This window comes from Sylvia atricapilla, chromosome Z (genome assembly GCF_009819655.1).
Source record: "Sylvia atricapilla isolate bSylAtr1 chromosome Z, bSylAtr1.pri, whole genome shotgun sequence".
Classification (NCBI taxonomy): domain Eukaryota; kingdom Metazoa; phylum Chordata; class Aves; order Passeriformes; family Sylviidae; genus Sylvia; species Sylvia atricapilla.
Genome location: NC_089174.1, coordinates 84,321,901 through 84,344,331, shown reverse-complemented (window position 1 = coordinate 84,344,331; position 22,431 = coordinate 84,321,901). Strand labels below are relative to the sequence as shown.

The following is a 22,431-nucleotide window of genomic DNA, read 5'->3' as shown; positions in this document are numbered from 1 at the left end:
GGCGGGGTGGGGGGGGTTGGCGTGGCGGTTTTCGGGTCTTTTATTGTCGGGTTTTTTCCCTTCAGCATAGACAAAAAGTCATTCATTCATTCATTCAGAGCTAAGGAGGCCACTCTCGGCAGCACACACAGGCCCTGCGGGTGCGAGCGCTGCGCGGAGGGGCCGGGCCCAGCGCCAGGGCGACACGGGACAATCCCGGGACAATCCCGGGACACCGCACCGGGAAACGCGTGCGGAGCAGCGGCCACCGCACTGTAGCCAACGTCAGTGGGCTCAGTTCTTCCCGAAGGTCACATCTTTTGGCCCATCCGACACATCAGCCTCGGAGGCGCCGCTGTCACCGCCGCTCCCGGCGCTGCGGAACGCCGCGGCTTCGGCGGCCTCCGCTACAACTCCGCGTGGCTTTCCCTAACCCAAAAAAGGCAGGTGCTCCTACCGCGTCGAGCTATGAAATCGGCACGGGGGATTACCTATTAAAAACAACCAAATTGCGAACAGTCTCCTGAGCTACATACTAGTCTTCTGAGCTATATATCTGAGCTATAATTCCACACACGCACAGGGCGGGAGAGCGAAAGGTGAATGAAGCCCCTGTGCGGCGCCCCGTCTCTGGCTCATGCTCCCCCACCGCAGCCGGCGCCAACCACGACGAGCAGCGCCGCGCCCCCCGCCCCGCCAGCAGCGCACCGACCTGGGGCCGCGCCGAGGGCGCTCCCGCCGCAGAGCACGGCGCGCCGGAGCACGGCGGCCGCCATGGCGCCGAGGCCGGAGGAGGCGGGAGGCGGCGCGGGGACGGCAGCGAGCGCCCCGCCCCGCGGGCCCGGCCGTGAGATGGCGGCGGTGCTGGCGGGCGGCTCCGGGCGGGCCGTGTGGGAAGCGGCGCGTCGCTCGGCGGTCCGCCCGCCTGCCCCGGGCGGCTGGGGCTGCGCAGGTACCGCGGGTTGTGAGGCGGGGGTGGGCGCCGGGATGGCCGGCCGGGGCGCGGGGCTGCCCGTGGGCTGGGGGGCTACCGGAGTACTACAGCTCCCGGCAGGCACACAGCCCACAGAGCCCGCTAAGCCTGCCGGGAGCTGTAGTTCGTGCGAGGGTGCCCCTCTCGGCGCGGGGTGTGCTGCGGTGGCAGGCCGGGATGGTGCCAGCAGAGGTGCCCGGCGAGGAGAGACGGCGTCACAGAATCGGTGAAGAAATCACATAATGGCCTGGGTTGGAAGGGACCTTAAATATCATCCGCTGCGAGCCCCGTGCCATGGGGACACCTTCCACTGGACCACAGTGCCCAGAGCCCCAGCCAACCTGGGCACGTCCGTGCTAGATCCACAGCTTCTGTGAGCGACTTGTTCCACTGTCTAACCACCCTCCCAGTAATGAATTTCTTCCTCGCATCTTACCTAAACCTATCCTCTAATCAGAGCCTTTTTCTCTAGTCGAGGGCCATTCCCGCGTGTTCCTGGCACTACATGCCCTTGTGCGTGTCCCGTTCCAGGTGTCTTGTAGGCCCCACTGACGGGCTGCAGTAGGGTCACCCCAGAGCTCAGTGTCAGTCAGCGTATCCGCTGCTTGCTGCTGTCAGGATGTCACGTTTTTTAAAAGACCAGCCAAACAAATAAAGGTGCAGCTGCATAAATGTGTATTTGCTCTGGGAGCATGAGAGCCTTATCCAGACCCTGGGATTCAGAGATAAGGAAGAAGGGGTGCATGGAAAAGAGGTGTATGGCAGAGGGCTCCACAGCCTAGTCCCTGGCTGGGCTCCTGGCCTGCTGTGCCAGCAGTGCTGAAAGTTTTGCTCAGGTTACATCTCTGAGATACCTCCCAGAGACTAGAGACCCTCTCTCTGAGTGATGCTCTACCCATCCTCTGCAGGAGCTGGCCATAGACAGGGTTACAGTGTGTCTGATGCTAAACGGGTTGGTCCAGTTCTCTGGGATAGCCTACACCACCTGCACATGCCAGCCCTCATATCCATCTCTCTCCTTTTTCCTTGGTGGTCCCTTTGGTTTCTGTGACACTGTAAGGTATGAATTGAAGGAAGCAGTGCAATTCAGCAAATTGAAAAATAAAATTTTGCTGCCCCGCTCTCTGTGCTGGTGCTGAGTGTCCATGATGTGTGCTGTGCAGTCCCATCCCAGGCACCAGCATGATTTCTGCACCAGCTTTGGAAAGGCCCACAACAAGGATGGTCTCTGAGTGCTAGACCAGCAGAGGTCTGTGGGAAGGAAATGGCAGTGTGATACGGGTCAATTTCATGCTGAATAAAATGTATTTGTTTACCCATTGGAACTGTTTCAATTAAATTTAATGGATAAATGTGCCATTTAATGGATTTTTTTATTCAGCTTTTATGAAGCGTGTTGTTATCATGCTTCATTTGCTTAGAAAACAAGTTTTTATTTGCATGGCCAGTTACCTTTTCCTGGGGATATGCAGAATAAGAATAAACAATCTAGCTCAGTACAATACTTGTTCTTGTCCTTTCACAATTAGAATAATCCTTTATAAGGCAACCCCCTAAAATATTAGACTGTAACAATGTAAGCTGTTATTGTTACTCTCTGTTACAAAGTCAGTAGTTGCAAATTAAAATCCTCTGGACACCTGTTTTTGTGACAGCAAAATCTTGTCAATAGCTTTTGCATGATGCTTGTTTTAAAGCAGTTTGCAACACGGTACAGTTAAAGTCAGCACCCAAAGTTAATTCTGACATTCTAGACTCAGTGACTGTCTTACCTCTGAGATCTGTACTACAGCAGAACATTATTAAGTGTCCCAAGGGTTACTACAGTCTAAACAATACACTTGTTTTTTATAAATTAAAAAAATAAGCTTTTTCTGTCTTCCTACTGCATTTGGAGCTTTCAGAATGATTCATTTTATAGAAGCTAGGACAGTGTTTGTGGGGGTAAGCAAGTTGTGCCGCTAATGAATTGTGGAAAACAAAGGAAGACACGACAAATCCTTAGGAAAGTATAATAGAGCGGGGAGATTTCTGCAGAATCTTCTTGTACCTTGACTTAGTGGAGAAGAATGTAGCCTCTAGTTTTTCTTTTGCACATCTAATAACTAGATGCTTCTTCATCCTTGTACACAGAAGCCCTGGGAAGCTGTGACATATTATTTGGGTTCTTTTGTCAGTGATGTGAATAACTGCAGTTTTTGCAATCTGTTTTTAGTCTCATGCCCCAGTGGTCTGGCATCACACTGTTGTCAGTAATTCATACATGCCAGATTCCGTGCAATTACAATATAGCATAAAACTCAACCTTCCTGTTTTTTTCTTATGGCAGGGAAGCGGTATCTGCTAACAGAAGAAGATATAAAGTTACAGGAATTTCGGCAGATGAAAGTGGCAATTAGAAATGAGCTTCATGGCAGCAAAGGTATACATACCATTTATTTCATAGCCACCCCTTTAGCATGAGTCTTAGGAAACAAACAGTCAAAGTCATAATAATATGACACCAATTGACCTTATTTAAAGAAACAAGTTATGTCTTCGCCTTGCACATATTCTGTACTTAACATTATTGGAAGATCTGAGGCTTTATAGAATGAAATGTAGTGTTAGTTATGCTGTGTTGAGAATATGTGTTGGGAAGCTTTCACGTATGTGCGGTGTTTACATAAATGACTGAAATGTTTGTGCCCTCACTTTTTCAACTTTGTTGGACAGTCTAATACAAAAAACTGTTTCTACAAATCTTGCTTCAAGTATAATATCATCCCAGAAAGTTAATACAAAGCTACATAGTTACCTTACTATCCAGAAAGAGGCCTTCACAGTATTTTTTTAAATCTACTCCCCAGATTTTTTTAGTGTATTTTTTTAGGGTTTTTTGCCTAATGTGAATTCTCAGTTATACACTTCATTGCAAATGGTATATGTTACTCAGAATATGAAAACCAGTTCATGTTTCCAAATTAATGGAGGAGCAGGATCAGTGGATTTTTTCTTCCAGTGGTTTTGTCATGCTATTTAAAATGTATACAAATTCCTTTCTTTAATAAATATAAATATAAATATAAAGCTGCCCTTATTATTTAAGCAAAGCAAGGTAAAACTCCTAGTTTGTCATACATGGGTGTGCTAGTGGTACAATTTGACAACTGTTCCAAAGGTTGTAGTTAATTTTAAAGCAAGAAGAGACAAATAATCAGATCTAGTTTTATATAAATCACTCTTCTGTGGCAGAGGGGAAAGTAAAATCATCCTGATGTTTTTTCTATATTAAGTAGAATTTAAGTTGTGCAGTTGTAAGTCATAGTATCATTATATTTTGCTGGGATGATGATAGACTCATATTTTAGTTTATTCATCCTGAACTCGAGAAATGTTGAATTTGCTGCTGTGGGTCAATCATTCCTACTAAAGCAGGTTAGTAGAAGCCAAATATTTTCTTTATAGATCACAGCTGACCTTCTGGTTTTGTGCAAACTATATCCTTTGAAAACTAGTGAAAACATTGTTCCAAGGACCTATTTGTCTGTATGTGTGCAAGGTTTTTGGATTGAGTGTTTAATGTTATGCTTGAAAGGAGAAAAAAAGTAATTATGACTAGTAGTAAACTTGATTTTGAAGGTTTAGGGAAAAGCAATAGTAATTGTTACACAGAATATAAAATAGCTATTATTTATTATTGTTATAAGGCAAGTATTAACTACAATTATTTTACAGTGGTTACAACAATTATACTGTTAGCCACAGCAGTTATACAATTAGATAGAATAATGTAAATACACGTCAGATCCCAAATATTTTTGAAATTTCTGCACACCTTTGAACACATCACAGTATTAAATATGCACACTTGTACATATGCATTCATCTAGCTTCAGAAGCTCCAATTCTGCACCTCAGCTTTGAGTAAGGACTTGTATTTGCATGTTGCAGCAGATTTGTGTCAAGTAACTATAGATATTGTTCTCTGGGGTGCCTGCTTTGCACCTCTTGTGCAGGTTACTAGCTTGGGAAGAGCAGTGACCCACCAACTGTTACAAAAAAAATTTTTTTTTTAATTGCTCGAGATGGTGGCAGCACCATGAGAGGAATGGAGCTGCCAGGTGGTATATGTGATTTTAATCTTATGTAGATCTGAGTCAGGGGATTGAAATTGCCAAGTGAAGGACTAGTCTTTGTGCTTGCTTTGTCATAGGAAAATGTGCTGGACAGAGAACCCCTCTTTTGAAGCAGAAGGCTAGCAACTCCAAGTTTATGGCTATTTAAAGAAATAGATTATGTGTGAAAGTTTTGTGCGTTCATCAGCTGTGAAGAAATTTAAGTCTTCTTCATGAAAAGTATTGAGTAGAAGTTCTTATGGTCATTTGAATGCTGAGTGGAAATGGTTTTGTGTGCTTGCTTGCATTTTAGAAAAAGAGCCTCAAACATCACAAAACTCTGTTCCCTGATAAAAGTTTTGCACTACTTGATATGCTCTGTAACATATATAGTGAAATTAAGTTCACAGTAAGCATCTCCTTGGTTTTCTAAGTCTGACATGACTTCATGGGGACACACTGGCGTGCTTGTCTGTTAGAAGTTTTATGCAGTTTTCTTGGTGAAAAAAACCAAGAGTTCTGCTTCATTGAGTCTCCATGTTTCAGTTACCAGGTATGTAACTCAGGTAATGGAATTGCCTAAAGACTGCTGCTGTATGTGTTTTATTTTCAGATCAATATTTTAAAAATATTAAAGAAAAACTAAGGAAAAACGGAATGATTTTCAGAAATGAACTAAAAAATATGCTGCATTTATGTCAGACTTCATCTGATGTGGAACTAGCCAGAGAAGTGATATACAGGTATTTTTAACAATCCAGGTAACAGTCTTTTCTGTCTTTTATCTTTTTGCTTTTATTAGACCATGCCAGGTTATATATGCAGTTAAAATCTTGCCCTAATTCAGTTGCAATGTGCATAGTTAATCCCGTAATTTAAGGCTGTATTTTTCTTTAAATACTTTGGATTTTCCAACCCTTTAGAGACTCTCAGGTCAAAGGAGAGTTAAGCTTGGGAGCAAAGTGGTGTCCTATGGTATGGTGAAACAGAGAGAAAAATTACCCCACAGCTGGGAGGCAGAGGTGTTCTGGGGCATTCCAGCCAGAACATGCCTGGTTATAAACTGGCCTGCATCCAGTAGTCAATAGCAGGAGGTTTTGTGAATGGAAGCTTTCCCAGTAAATACAATATAGGGACTGTACAGAAAAAAAAAAAAAATAAATGCTTTATCTTTTTATTGAGGTGTTTTAGCAGGCACTGCTGCTAAAATAAACTGCTGAAACTTCCTTTGCTGTTGTTCCATGAATAGAAGGTAGAGTAGCTTGGAATTTTCAAGTCAGAGACCCATTGTATTATTTATTCAATGAAGGTTACTTTACTGGTAATTAAAGAGATTATTTATTACCAGTGAATTTGTTTGTTTGATCAAAACAATAATTTTCTTTATAATTAATTATATTTCCTGTTATCTATATATCTTTGGCTGGGAAAGTGTGCCTCTGTCATTGCACCTGCAGATCTTGCTATTTAAAGCTGTTCTCCCGTGGCAGATTCCATGCCTTGTGTGATTATTTTTTTAATCTTTCCCATAGGTACCATGAACAGAATGGAGTCAGAGCCTTACATAATTTTAAATTTGGGCCACTCTTTATGAGGCTATGTTATGAGCTAGACCTTGAAAGGCCAGCAGTAGAACTTATCAAAGATCAGGTAATTTCCATATATATACGTATATATATATATATATATATATATATATATATATATATATAAATAAAATATTGTTATTATTATTAGTCAAAAATTATTAATAGTATGCTACACATGAGCCTTGCATGAGCTGATAGACTTGAAGAGATGTTGCAGTAACAAGGATGTCTATGACATTATTGCAGGTGTGCAGATTACATGGGTTTTATTTTAACACAGTAATTAAAAGGAAATTAAATGTTTGTCAGATTGGTAACTATTTTTTTCTGTATGATTGCATCATTTGAATAAAAATTGAATAAAAAGTATTGGTGAAAGAATAATTACTGAAATGAATACAGCTGATGCATGTTTTCCTGCATCCTGTGTTGTATTTAATCTTTCTTGGAAGTGAGCACTCCTGCGTTTTTCTGCAGTAATCCTCTGAAATTCCTTGGATTTCTTGCACCAATAGTTTCACCAGGTTGCTCTGTACTTCAGTCTCTCTCTGAACCCTGTAGAGATAGTATGATACTCATCAGCTCAGGAACCTTGGCCGTTTTAGTGCTGAAGAAACTGAAGAGCTTATTTCTGAATGTCTCTAAAATTCTGTGTGCACTGTTATGGCAAAATAATAATCAGATCCAGTGTGTGCAATAATGTTGTGACTTCAGAAATCTTTGGGAGACAGCAAAAATCTCACTGTTATTAATTAATTTAAGGCATGAGATATGTCTAGCCAGAAATGGGAGAAGTCTTGCTACTATTCTTAAGTTAGGTGTGTGTAAGAAAGAGTAGTTTCTATTGTAGTTTCTATTTCAGTTTTTTTAATTTGGATCTGCATTATTAAGACAGGGGCTGCTGTGCTTATAGTATCTGTAGGATATTAAGGTACAGTAACACTTGTCCATATTCTGCTGCAGAAACTCAATACCTCTGATATTTTATTTGTATATTCCCAGTACACAGTGTGGTTGAAGTGAAACATGAAATTTAATTCTTCTCTCTTCTGTTACTCTTACCATCATCACTCAAGCTGTTGTGCTGATGAATTGATATTGTGATTAGCAAAAAATTAATTCAATTTCACGGTGATGGTGACTTTTTTTACACTACAATGACACGGACTTTGAGATTCAGAAGGCTGAAAATGACTTTTTTATTTTTGGGATGTGTCTTTCTTTTATACTATTTTACATAGACCAATTTGGTCGGTAAAACAAAGGCAAACTTCTTCAATCACATTGGTCAGACCAGAGGGACATCAAGAAGAAGTTCTTCCTAGGAAAAGGAATGACTAACATAGTAGTTACAAAAACATTTCTCCTGTTTACAGAAAATTCCCTGGGAATAGAATTTCAGAAAACCAAGGCACCTCAGGCATGAAACCAGGGTTACAATGGTAGTGCTTTACCCCAAACACATTGTTCATCAGCTGCAAGTTATCACTGACTTCTGCTTCTATTGACTTAGAAGTCATGAAGAAATAAATGATAGTGGGACTCTCTGGGAAATTTCTGTTTAATTTTAGTGAGCTTTTGACCATAAAGAGTCACTGGTATTTTAGATGTCATTTGACAGAGACAGACAGTCAGGGAACCCAGAGTTAAATGCTGAACTTGTAAAAATGAGACTTATTCCAGTAGGAAGACCTGCTAAATGCTGTGTAAGGCTCTTCACTGTCCTGACTTTTTTTATGCTTGCTCTATTTCCTCTCCAGAGTTTGCGTGGTTTTTTCTCAGACAGTACATCATTCCATATTTTGATGACTATGTTGTTTAAAAAGGGCCATTTTGAAAGTAAGTACTGTATTTGCTAAGGCAAATTAATTTTGGGGAGGATGCTTCTCCCTGTAAGTGGGGGGTGGTGTGTGTGTGTATATTTGCTGCTTGGCTATGGTTTTAGATGGCCAAAGATCATGTAAATGACTGTAGATGTGAATGAGTTGCACTGTAGTGTGTAATAAAAATGGAAGGGTCTGTTTGGTTTGTAGTTCTCGCAGAATTCTTGCCACTGAAGTTCCACAGAACTGTTGTTATCCAAGAGAGCTTTTTCCCCAAACCCTCTTCATTAAAGCATTACTTTTCTTTGCTTCATAATTTCCCATAGGATTTTTTTCTTCTCTCTTCAAAATCTAGTTTATGTGAGCTTTGGAGTGTTATTTTCCTCAACATTTTTTTTCTCCATTCTTCAGTTGTGTCAGAGCAAGGAAGAGTACTTTTTTTTCCAAAACCAGACTATGTTCTTCTCTTGGTTTGTCTTCTGTCCTTACACGGAGTGGCTACTGCAATGTTGAAGTCCAATGCTTCAGATCAGTTTGGCCCTTTGTGAAGACAAGAAGAAATCATCTGACCTAACTTTAAAAACTTCCCATGAGAAAACCTTAAAGCTTTTCAAGCAAATCCCTTTATTTGATATTTCTTGAACACATAATGGCTGGTCTCTTAACATTTGGCAAATTTAAGTCCAGCAGTTGTCCTGAAAGTTGAGACTGAGCCACTGTAAAAGAAACCTGGATCAGCACCTAAATGCAGCACTGTGGGATGGACCATGTGAGTTAATGAGGAGATGCTATGTAGTTTGCCTACAGTGGTGGAAGCTTTCTGGCCAGTTAGGAGCCATGAGGGTGGCTTTGTCAAGTATATAGCATTTAGTTTTAGATTTTCATATAAAAATAATAGAAGAATAAGGCCATGTGCTAGTGTAAACTGGAAACCTCCGTGCTAAGTTGAAAGAGATCCAAATGACCCTGCGTTAAACTTTTTGAATTTTTCAAATTACAGATTTCGGTTTACATGCATATTTTAAAATGAGCTTACTGAACTCATACCTGACTGAATTGTTTCTTCTTTTCAGTGATGAGAGATGCAGCCTTAAATTTATTAAGTGAGTAACACTAATATATTTTTTGATAGGTGCTTTGGAAGTCCTGGTAGAAATGAAAAAACAAGGGATACCTTTCAACAAAGAAACCTATCTACTTGCAGTTGCAATATGCTATAAATTAGTAAGTATTATGAATGAAAAAGTGTTTGAAATGCCTTCTCTATCTCTTCCTTTTTTATGGACTTTAAATTTTGGATTTTGTTTGGGCTTCCATATTTTCCCTGTCATGATTCTGTATCTAGTGCAAGTACTTTAAACATATGCTAAGTCCTAAGGTGCTTCATCATACATCTTTTCCCATACAAATTAATGTCACAAAGGAAATCTCTAAATAGTTGCATGGACATGAGCATTAAGGAACAAATTTAGTACAGCCTTTAATTACCTTGGAATATTCTTTCTCTGTGATGTTTGCATCTCTTCAGACAATACTCTGTGCTTCAGCCCCAGTATTGGTTTTATAGTCTCATTTCCTTAAGAGCATTACATATTCTGTTAGCCAGACATCCCCCATCCATTTCTTCCCTCTCCCTACAAGCAGTCTTGAACTGTTGCTGTAATTGAACACAAATTTGACAAGGAGCAGAGTTGTAATCTGTTCCCTACATGTCTGATGAAAATGGACAGCTGAATGGAGAAAAAAGCCATAAATTAATGCCTTTACATAAACAGGCAGCTCCTTGAGCTTACCTGTATGTTTAGCTCAAAGAAAAAGAGCATGGTAAGAAACTAGAATACATCAGTTCCATTGGTGTTTTCTTAAACTGTTTCTCTTTCATAGGAAAGTGAGATCCCAGAACTTTTTTATTTTGATCTTCCTCTCCAGATTTGAGTCAGTTCTGCAGTTTGAAATTTTAATGGGAACCTTTCCCAAACTCGTTGGAAACTCTTCTTCCATTTCTTCATCTTTTATAAAGACACTAGCTGAGGAAAAATATTATACCACTAGACTAAACTTCCTCAGGTTTCTCAGTTAACCGTACAATGAAACTGAGTGCATATGTGATAACCAGAAGTTAGCCTAAAATGGTACCTCAGCAGTAATTTATGTTTTTTTTCTGAAATTCTCAGTTCTAATGAATTAAGCTGCCTTTAGGTCTGCTGTAGCTTCTTTCCTAAAATCTTTACAAATTTTTTTAACATGGCCTGGAACTAGAGCTGGGATCCAAGGCCTGTGCAACAGGAATAGGTTCCCTACTTCTGGCCCTACATATGTTTTCAATAAAGAATCCAGCCCATTATTACTATTGATAAAAAGAGTGGGAGGGAGATGGTTAGGTTCACCTGGTTAGGTTGAATAATCACAATAAATTTGTGGGGCTTTTTCACTAAGATAAAATACTGTCAAAGAGGAGATAAGCTGTAGTAACCCTTTATGCACTAAAGAGGATTAGGTGAAGCTCTTTTAAAAGCTTAATCTGTTGACTCATCTCTTAGGAGGAGGAGGAGGAGAAAACATGAAGCTCATACTTGCTTTTTCTCATGGTGCAAGATAAGATATGTCAGAAAAAATAATTAAATATCTTCAAGATGCAGTACTCAAATAATAGAAATAATGATACTGGTAACATTAAAAGCTTTACTGGATTTTTGCAATTCTTCGTTTATTTTGAATAACGTTGCCAGAGACCACTACAGAAAAATGTACAAGGCTTAAAGCTCAGATTATTTCCAGTGGATAAACAAAGGAATTAATGTTTAATCTTTGCACAGAGTATTTTTGAGGTCAACTCTAAAACACTTCTGGGATGGTTTAAGTCACTGTAAGGCATTACCATACTCTGAGGTAACAGGTGGTCTTTCTTTTAGTGCAGGAAAGAGCTATAGGCCATTTGATGATAACAAAGTGTTTATTTCATAACAATCAATCTTCTGGTGATCAAAATGTGTCTAAATTTTCAAGGAACATATTTTAAACCATATTTTGCAGGAATGACACTTTGAATACTAGGAACAGAAATCAGCACCAAATCTGAGGACTCTTATCCATATTGTTGTGGTACAAAATGTTACAAAACCTTCCTGCTTCCAGCTTTTAGGTTTGACAGATATTATGTTGTTTGGGGTCCAGTCAGTTCCACTTGTGATTTCCAGTGTTAGCAGCATTGGTTTGGAGAGTTGATAGTTTGAGAGGCAGCACACAGCTAAACTCATTGCCTTTTGCTATCAGCTGTTAAAAATTCCCAACAATAATGGAAGCCTTCTGTGTTGGAAAAAGGCAAATGTCAAGCTGTATTATTAGAATATATACTTTGGAAACATTTCCTGAGAATTAATCCTTAAGAGAGGTTAAAAATGGCTGAATTTTCAAATTCGCATGTACACAGATTTCTTTAGTGGAATGATATTTAATAGGTCAAAGCTTAGAAAATGTTGATTTTCAGTATTACCTAATATAGCTTTTAGAATAAAGTAACAACAAAAATTAATCTTCTTTCCTGATTTAGAAATCATTTGAAAGTGAAAATGGAAATGTCTGTTTGGTTAGTATACTGCTGTGGCTGTTCCATTTGTTGCAGAGGTCCAAGTGTAGTTATGGCAAGGTGTAGTTGTTAAATAAGTTATTTATATACATATATGTATGTATATATATATAAAATGCTATAAATGTATATATATATAATGTTAAATAAGTTATTTTTACCCTCCTGTGACCTCTGTCACTTCAAATACTGTGTTTTGATGTTGTGTTTCTCAAAGAGTGCTGCTTGCCTGGGTTCAGATACAATGCTACCTTTGTGACTGTACCATATGTTGACTTCTGAATACCTTCTGAATATGATTGCAGGTGCTTATAGTCCTTTCAGATAACCATAATAACAAGCATAACTTCCTCTGATGTTTCTGTGCAGGGCAACCCAGAGTCTTTCAAAATCTCTGCAAGGCTGCTTGAAGAGGCACAGCTGAAAGGGGACACGTTACCACTGCGAGCATACTGCTTTGCAATGGCAGCTGCTCTCAAGCAGGTACAGACTCTTTCCTTGTGGTTGTGCCTGGGTCTTTGTAGGGAGAGATGTACTCTCTAGTTTTGTTGCAGACAGATAGTGAAAGGAAGCTAACATGGAGAAAGCGTAACTATGTAATAGCTTCCAATATTGGAACTTTTAGCCTCCTGAAACAGACATTATAGACAACGCTAACACAAATTGAATATGGACATTTCTAAATCTAAACATATGTCTTGAGTCTAATGCACAAGTATTTTGTGACAGTACCATCTAGGATATTAAAAAATTGTAGAGTCAGGCCAACAAGTTAGTTGTCCATGGATCTAGTCCTAGTGGATACTGCTATTTAGTGGTATTTTCCTTTATATAGAGTTAAAATGATAATTTAAAGTATTTGCACAATTAACTCTTTTAAGTGTTTGTCTTGGGAGGCAGACTCAAAGGCTTTGATGTGTATTTCCCTACTGCCAGGGAGGTGGACTTTCTCCTTACCTGGTGGTGCCTGGGAAGGTTTCGCTATACCTCATATGCCTAAGTACTGATATGAAGAGAGTCTGAGGCAGCAGGGTGAAAAATGGAGCTGGAGAATAACTGTTAGGAAATTCTAAAGTTTGGAATAAAGTTTGGATTTCCTCTGCCATTAATTTGTGTACATGGTTGGGTATGTCCTGAACCTTCTCTGTTTCATGTTAGAACAGAGGTCAGAGAAGTTGGATGTGCTACAAATTTGATCTTACTCACAAATTTAAATTAATGGAGTAGAATTGTTAAACGTTTCTATGCACTCTCAGGTATTTTTTGCTTTGTCTCTCTGAATGGAGACACTGAAAAATAACATCGTTGGAATAAATTAATTCATGTGTACAATGGCATGATAAAATTCTTGTTTTGCAAATGGAATAATGCTCCACGTTACATTTAATTGTTCCTTAAGCTGAATGAATTTTGACAGCACTTCTTGCGGTAAGTAAGATGTTTCTTGATCCCAAGCAGTGTTGCTTGGTCTACTAAATGTCAGTGTAACATTTACTGTCTATACAAATCAATTGATGACATAGATACAGTGCTGTAAGTGCATATGTCCAAAAGGTTAGAAGGGCTGGGCAGGATAAATAAACAGAGTAACATATGCTGCGTTTCATTACTCTGACATGTGTTCCACTGAGGCTTGTGTATAAACCTTCCATCTTTTAAGTGATCTCATGCTTAAATGTGGTTACATAGGCACACACAGAACACTAAAGAGCCAGATGACATGGGAGCTCCAGCATGGGGTATTCCTTTTGCAGTCTGGGTGCTCTTTGGTGTCTATGGGTCTTGGTAAAGGGGTTCTAGATGCTGCTTTGTGATTTATTGAAAAGTTGTGAAGGACTTGTTTTTCTTTTGTTGTGCAAGTTTTTGACACATCTATGACTATTTCTTTATTATTTATGATTCCTTCCCAGAACGATGTAGCACAAGCCAAATTTTATTGTTCCCAGATAATGAGAACAGAGAACAAACTATACAATAATCTTAAAGTAAGTATGCTTGCCTTGTATTAAAATCTTGCAGATTAAAATCTACACTGGCCAATAAACTCCCAAGTGCAAAACAGATGACCAGCCTCTTACTAGCACAGGCCTGTGCTAGTGGTGTTGCTGAGCTTGTTGTGAGCCAATAGACAATTTCTGTCAGTTGGATGACTTATATTCTGAACCCAATCTCCGCTCACTTTTTAAAATTACTTCCTGTCATAGCTGGGAATGTAAATCCTACATCAGTGAGCATAGACCCATGAACAATTTCTTGTTACGATTTTTGCTTTCTAGCTCCAAAAGATTTAAAAAACTCAGCTCCAAATAAATGCTCTGCCCACTTCAGGCCTCCTTCAGCCCTACAAACTGTATCCACATGTGTACACACAATTTTTTTATTTAGTTATGCAGTCTATAATCTGAGAGAAAGTCTGCATGTGCCATGTAAGTGACCTCTAAACCGTGGTAAAAACTACTTTATTCAAGAGCAGGTAGTGCAGCTTCATCAGAGGAGCTCTACCTCCTGCCTCACCCTTCCCTTCTAGGTCCCAGCTGGTAAAAAAACCCAAACGTTTAAGGAAATTGATCATTCCATCTCTTTCTTTGCAATGGATGGATTTTTCTCAGTGCACCATCTGGAAATGTATTTTGCCCTGCTTTGCTTCATGGCTTCCTTGAACACTGTAGTAAAGATTTGCATTCTTATGATGTGTACTGTTTGTGTGATGTGGTTTTATCTTATTTTTAAGGTCCTTATCCAGCTCAGATCTGGTTTGCTAAAAGAGGTAATAAATACATTAGAGGCAGCAGTGGAAGTAGATACTCCACCCTTTGTGAAAAGAACAGAGTTTTCTGAGCAGGTGGTAAGTATACAGTGATGAGAGAAAATGTTCATGGTACTGGGCTGAGCCATGGTAGTTGTGGTTCACTGTTGTCATGCACCCCACACCCCCAGCCAGTGTTTCTGTAAAAGGAAAGGGGTTTCGATTCACCTCCAGACATTTTAGGAAGTTTACTTATAACTTTCCCTAACCTTCTGACGATAATTGGCTCAGTGCTGAGAGAAGCACCTGTTGGACCTTGTCACTGTTCTTCAAATCCTCTACCTCTCCCTACTGGCAGCAAGCCAAATTGCCCCTCCTAAAATATTAAGTATTTAAGAAGGAGCACAAAAGAACTAAAGGGCTTTTTGGAGTGTTTCTAACAGGGTGTCAGATGTTCTCTCAGGCACCTGTGCACAGCTCTTCTTTTGTCTGTAACATTTGTTATTTTTCATTTATTAAACTTTTTACTTTACAAAACACCTCTGAAGAGCAGACTCTTACCAAGATTATTTTAAACCAATTTGTTAGAGCTGGACCCTCAGAGACTGATACATTTACACCTGGCTCACAACAGTCTGGCCAGGTGCTAAACTGTATTAGTTCACCTACAGAACTGCAGGTGCCTGGGTTTGCCCTGCTTTGGTTGTTTGGCATTACAATGCCAAAGCAGCTGGCTGACTTCCTCTACTCTTGCACAAAACACTTAGCTGTTCTCTTCACTTTTATTGTGGATCTTGCTTCTAGAAGCTCATATTTCATCTGAATGTAGATGACACTTTCTCTAGTGGCATTAAATGATTTAATCCCTTACCTCCTATGCTGTTTTCGTTTCATAGGAAATGAGAATTAAGTTTCTGGTACAGCAATATTGTTAGGTTGGTAATATATGGAAGATCTATGCTGCCATACAGGGAAGTGTGATATGGGAAATACTGGCTTTTGTTATTTAATTATATTTTACTGTGAAAACTTTTTTTAAGGTCTTGAAAAATAAGATGGCTTCCTTCAGAGGATGTATGTAGTTCTTCTCATTTTGTCAGCATTGCTGCTGCTTTTCCTGAAGCTTATTTAGGATATTCATTTGCCAATAAAACAAGATATTTAAGATTGTGTTAATAATTTAATACTTAGTCTTTCACTGCTGCCTATTAAACAGAACTAATAACTAATAACTAATATGCAAAAAAATAAATACTAGAGGGAGGGCCAACCTTTCAAAACATAGGCCATATATATAAATTGCTGTATTGAAAAGAAATTCTTTAAGCAGCACTTAATTTTAAAAAGTCATTGCAATAAATGTTGCATGCATTAGTGTTGTACTTTGACTTTGTTTGGGAAATTTTTAGCTGCAGAAAGAAGACTAAACACAAAAGTTTATTGATAATAATATTTTTTAAGGATTTACTTAACACTTCAGCTCATACTCTTGAGTATGGCAAACAGAACTTCTCAGTGTTCTATAGTCTGATTTTTATGGATTTGTACTGTACTATGCATTTATGAAGATGCATAATAATAATTAGAATTGTGCTGATCTGGAAAGTAGATTCCAGGAAGCAATTATGTTTCCTGGATTTAGATAGAAACTAATTGTGTTTGTCTGTACTAGGACTGAAAATAGGATTGTACAACTTCAAGGAACTTTTAAATCTAATGAAGTCTCTTTAGTAGATAACCAGTGCTTTTCCACCATTTTGTGGGGATGTATAATGTAATCTTCATAAAATCCTCATCTTATGAGTCATTGCCTTAGCTGCCTATCTTAGACTGTGTACTTTTTTTTTACTATGAGTTACTGCTTTTCTTCAGTGTGGTGGTAGAATGAGAACTCCACTTGCTGAACTGTAACAATCTGTCATTTTCTCTTCCTTAGCTGGCTACAGTCAAGGAAAAGATGGAAGAGAACCCTGACCTTTCTGTCAAATTAGGAAATATTTATATGAAACTACAAGCTTCAGGACGGATAACCATGTGCACACTGGAAGACATGCTTTTCCAGATTCCTAGTTCAAAGAAGATCACTGCAAAGCTGTTAAATCAGAAACCATTGGGCTGTCAGGGTGCAAGTCCACTGTGGTCAAATCTGTTGTTAAAATAGTTCAGTATTTGATGCCAAACTGAACTGCTTGCAGCATCTCTTATAATCCAGGTTCAAATAAATTGTCTTTTCCCTTTTTACTCAGTGAGAGGCTTTAAATTGTTTGTATAAAATTTCATTTTAAATACAGATAATGTAGCTTCTGTTTTTCAATTTTGATCTTAAAAGCAAGCTGCAACAGTGGTTATTTTTGTGTTCCTCAGAAATGGGAGTGATAGAAATGTTTGACTTTATCCTTAGGGTCTTATATCAGGATTTTCCTACACTAAATATTCTGGAAGTGAATATAAATATTGTAAATATAAATATTCTGGAAGTGAGCAAAGCAAGCAAAGTGATATGAGTATCTGACCTGACTTCTGTGGTTCATAAGAAGAAAATTTGATCTTCATCAGATGTAATGTTCTGACTGAAAGGACAGAGGCAGGCAAGAGTCCAGATAGATAAGCATGGAAGTGCTTGCACTTTAAATTCATGGTCTATAGATCTCAAGAAAATCAGAGGAAGCAAGCATCTTTTGTTGACTGTAATATCTTTTTCTTCTAAAGAAATATATTAGTAATTTTTTTCATATAAACTGGGGTCATGGAAATGCCATGAGAATTAGCATGGTAACCAAGTCATTGCTTTCTCACTTGAAGGAGATTCCTGATCAAAAGTCACTATCAGAGTGAATGACTTCACAAATTGCTCCCTTCTAATTTTCTGATACTAAGAGGCCTAGAGTAAGCCAGTCTTGATGCAAATTTGCTACTGAGTTATAAAAAGTTTTTTAGAGCAATTATGATCGCATTTTTAGCTATAATTACACCATCTGCATAGTTTACCCTATTTTTTGATTGAAGAAAAAGTACAAAGAAGATTCGCTTTGTCCGGCTTTAATGACTCTAGAACAAGTGTGCTTTGACTCTAGCAATAAAAAGCTGTGAATCCTGTACACCCACAAATTGGAACTCACCTAGAAGGAATAGAAGGAATTGGAATCAGATATACCTTGGCTAGATTCATGTGCCTTGGGGTGCCTTTGCATGTGAAATGATGAACATGTTGATAAGAGAATTTGGCGGTCTTGTGAGCACAAGACTAGGTGGAACTCATCTGGTACTCGCCAAATTAGGCTGCATTATCTCTCCTCCCCCTTCTGTTTATTTATTTTGTCTGTGCTCCACTTAAGCCAGTGTCAGAACTCAGTGTGTATTTTCTGTGAATAAATATCTCCATCAATGAAGCCAGTGAGACACAGAAGAAACAAGAACCCGCCCATGCTTCAAAACAAATGTGTCTACAGCTGGTGGGATGTTTTCTTCTGAAGCTCTAACTCTGCAACTTATTTATTTTGTCACATTGTGTCCTGTTGATATTTAAAGTGTACAAAGACTGTTAAAAAGTAGATGGAATTTCATGCAAGTGAAGAATAATTTGAAGTGTATATCACATTTCTATGAATCATGTGTACCCTTTTTATGATTGGTGACATAGATTAAAATACTACATACATTAATCTAAGAACACAGCTGTTACTTTTTCTGTAATATTGTGTAGTATGCAATTCCACACATAATTTTCCCTTCATTGAAAATTCTTTCAACATTTCCAGTACTGTGTGGACCCTTGACAAATTCCCAATCTTTTCTCCATGAATAAATTTTATATGAGATTTGTAAAGGCTGCTTGCAGTGTGACATGGATTAGTGGCAAAAAAATTAAAGGAAATAATTACTTTTCAGTTTGCTGTTCCTATGGACAGGAAAACCATCTGATGTTGTCCAGTACAATCCGGACAACTGTTCGGTGTTAAAAGTGTATAAATGCCACATTTTTAAAGGCCATCAAAGACAGTTTGACCCATTTTGCTTTACATAGCAAATACATAAGGTCAGTTTTGTTTAATTTCCTATCTTGGCACTTTAAAACTTGTAGTAATTGCAAGTTTTACATCCTAGGACTGTGCATGTGTGCTTGTTCATTCTAATCAGAATTGTTTATTTCCCTATCTAAAGCTGTATCCTACCTGCAACTGAAGAAATTATAACTTCTATTAAAATTGTTGTTATACATGATGTTTTCCAATTTTTTTTCCTCTTGACTACTTGTTTTCTTGATGTTTATTTACTCAAGAGTACTAAGTTGATTTTTTGTTAAAGAAAATAACATCTTTGTCATGAGAAGAAAAGGAGATGCACTTAACTAACAGTACTTCAGTAGAAGAAAGCAGGGACTTAAGATTAAAGGATGAGTTCAAAGAAACACATACAAAATTCAGACTATTAAAATTAGAATATTGGCTGTTGCACTGTAAGTGTTGTAGAAGACTGCTAACATTTTCCCTTAGGAAAAAAAAAAGCTGGAAGAAATAAGCAAGTTCTAATATTTATGCAGCTGATTTCCAGCTAAGTCTAATACGTTTCATACAAGTCCCAGAGGCTGTTACTTGGGTTATCTTGGATTTGGGTGATTATTTATGGATTCATTTTCTGGTGCATCAAGATTCTAAGCACACTGTCTTTTGTGTTGAAGAGTCTTCTGTCTGATGTTTAGTTGAATGTACTCAGGTGTTGTCTCCTGGTATTCCAGCACCCAAGATCAGGAACCCAAATTTGTCTAAAGATAAGCAAGTACTAATGGGTTTTGGCTTGATTAGAGTGGCTGGAGTGTCAAGGGCTGGACACAGCCTCAGAGAATAGGATGTGAACTGTTACTGCAGTTGATACTCAGTTTTTGTCAGTGATTAACTTTCAACTCAAAGAGAATCAACATTCTTAAAATCAATTAACTTTTTTTTTAAATCTGAAAAAAAAACCCAAGGTATTTACGCTTCAAAGTAAATCGCTGCATTTTTTTCCTCTGGGTTGCACAGCAAGAGATTCTGTAGAAAGTGCTGCTTAAAATTTTATCTGTTGTAAGTAGCTGTGGTGAGGATCTGCAAGCTCTTTAGCGTATTGTATAGAAAAGGATTGCTCTTTTTCACGCTCAAATGTTCTTCTTCCAAGCAGAATGAAACACGAGTTTTGTGCATGTCCTTGCTCTGCAGCAGCCTTTTGGAACAGTGATCCAGGAGACAGCAGGTGGCGTTTCTTGACCATACTCTCCTGCCAGCATTATTTCCAGGGATGGCCTGCACTGTCACTTATGTAAGGGTGGGGCAGAGTGAATGGTTTGCCTTACGTTTAATGTGTGCCATCTTAAAATGGAAAATCCAGGCAACAGAAAGCTGCCTCGAATTGTTAGTAATGGTTGGTGATGACTGCAAACCCAGAGATTCACTGCACTTAGAAACTTACAGCATCTATTGAAATACCTTGTGCCAATGATCACAGCACAGTGTTTACACTATTCTGTGGAAATACTAATCAATGCTCTAGATGACAGGCTGTTATGTTGCTTCTTGTACACCAATGACAATTATGAATTCTTACCTTTAAGAGAAAGTTGGACCCCTTTTCTGACTTGAATTTTAAGAGCATTCATTTTTACATTCAGAAAGGATGTGGATTGTATGCAGTCTTCAAAGAACTGACATTCCTCTGCTGTAGATGCTTCTGCTTTCTTCATGAATTAATACTTTGCTGGTTTTCATATTTCTTTCCACAAACATCTTGAGTCCTAGTGAGGAATGTTCACCTTTTTTTTTTTTTTTTTTTTTTTTTTTTTGCTTCTCTCAAGTTAATTTTCTTCTTTAATGCAATAAAAAGGTGTAAGGCTTAATCATTGCAGAAGAGCTCAGGAATGCTTTCAGTCCTCAAGAAAACCATTTACATATTTAATGAACTTTCTAAACAAGTTTAAATAACATGAAACAAAGATTTGTTAGAAGTTTGCAGCAGTATAGAAAAGGAGGCAGACCTACCATACATAGGTCTGAGAATACACAACTTTGTTTTCCTTTTGGGCTTTCTTTCAACGTTGCTTCAGGTTTGCATCCTTCCAAAAAATTTTGATTGGGACTTTGTTTTTAAACTACATCTGTTTTGGCTCCTTGCATACCCTTCTACTCTCACATTCTCCTTAGAATAAGTTTTTGAAAGATGTCGTTGACCATCTTTATCTTCTGCTTCTTTTAACCTGCTGCATATGAACTGCATTTTGAACTCAGCAAATGTCTTGTTGCCTACTCACAGGCTACTTTTTAAGTAATTTCATTTTCATCAGAATGATAAATTTAAGCAGCAGGATGGATGAGGGGGCTTAAAACTGCTACTGTTACTTCCATATTTTGTAATGTGAAATACAGCACTGTTTTCTCACATATCTTTGCTTGTGCTATTGAAGATACCTGGCTGTAGACCTTCAGGGCCTTTTGTTGTGTCTTTATGCATTTGTCTGGATCAACTAATAATTCAGCAGCATGTGCGGTAAAAACGGAGATAGTTTGACCAATTCCCCAAGCAGAGATGCTGGTTTTTTCCAAGTACAGATGCTCTAACTACAAACCCTTGTGTATGGTACCTTTGTGTAGTAGCAAGTAAAGTCAGCTTTGAAGTTCTTCTGCCAAGGAGCAACTCAAAATAAATGCAGGAGCACTGATGTTAGAGGGAAGTTGAGTTAGGGACCATTTGTACAGATCAGATATATGTGATCAAAGTCAGCTAGGTCTGAACCTTGTGTCTGCATGAAGGATAAATACCTTTATTAGTTAAAGGTGACTCCTTCCTATGCAGATAAATGCAGGAATCCAGCAGCCAGTCTGGAATGTGTGGAGGTGCTGCCCAGGCTTGTTCATCCTTTGGATTTTCACCTTTTGGTGTTCTTCCATGTGGGCAAGATGTGTTCTTCCATGAGAACAACCTGGAGTGCATTAAGGGTGGCTACACTTGGGAGGAGGATAAAAGGCAAGTGGAACAGATGATGTCTGCCAGATCCTGACCAGGAGAGAGGGAAAAGTCTAAGTGGACTAAATAGACCAAGAGTGTTGAAGCTTGGCTGCATGGCTGGTCCCACAGATGGGCTTTTGGCTTCTGTGACCACAGTCATAATGAGAACTGGTGGTTGGGTTGGGGTTGACAAAGGGGGTCTTTGCAAACAAGCTTCCCAACCTAGTGAGGATGGCTTTACATGAGGTGTGCCAGGAAGGGTTACCAAAACATGAGATGGGGAGACCCATCTCAAATGCTTGCACACAAATCTGTGAGCATAAGGAATAGGCAGGAGGATTGTGTGCACAAAACTGTAGATCTAAGACCTTGTTAGGGTTATGGTGATGTGGTAGGAGAGCTCCTATGACTGCAATGCTGCAGCAGAGGGATGCAGAAAAAACAGGGTGAGTGAAGATGGCAGAGGGGAGAGGTTGAGTTCTGTACAAAGCAGGTGCATGGGTTTTGCCTTGGGACAGGTGATAAGTGAATAGAGAGCTTTTGGGTGAGGATCAGAGGACAGATAAGCACAAGGATGTTGCTTTTTATCTTCTTTTTGCCAGAGTTGGGATTAAATGCTCAGAACAGCATTTCTTTTTCAGACTCAGATGTTTATTAATTCTTATC

The 22,431-nt window shown here is 38.9% G+C and overlaps 2 protein-coding genes across 3 annotated transcripts in view; one reads left to right on the top strand and one right to left on the bottom strand.

Annotated features, from left to right (window-relative positions):
• MRPS27 (mitochondrial ribosomal protein S27) overlaps positions 1–800 on the bottom strand; it is a 42,604-nt gene extending 41,804 nt beyond the window's left edge. The window contains exon 1 of the mRNA XM_066339464.1: positions 692–800. Coding sequence (XP_066195561.1) covers positions 692–755 — 64 coding nt within the window. The 5' untranslated portion in view covers positions 756–800. The remainder of the gene's footprint in view (positions 1–691) is intronic.
• Positions 739–19,014, top strand: PTCD2 (pentatricopeptide repeat domain 2). Of its 2 annotated transcripts, none has more exons than XM_066339465.1 (10): positions 739–931; positions 3,282–3,374; positions 5,663–5,792; positions 6,582–6,699; positions 8,399–8,477; positions 9,594–9,685; positions 12,417–12,530; positions 13,958–14,032; positions 14,779–14,892; positions 16,730–19,014. In XM_066339465.1, exons 1-10 carry the CDS (start codon positions 754–756, stop codon positions 16,952–16,954), a joined length of 1,218 nt encoding a protein of 405 aa, XP_066195562.1. In that variant the 5' UTR covers positions 739–753; the 3' UTR covers positions 16,955–19,014. The 2 variants fall into 2 exon arrangements, with proteins under 2 accessions (XP_066195562.1, XP_066195563.1); XM_066339466.1 differs by lacking the exon at positions 739–931 and adding an exon at positions 1,141–1,361.
• Positions 19,015–22,431: the final 3,417 nt, after the last annotated feature.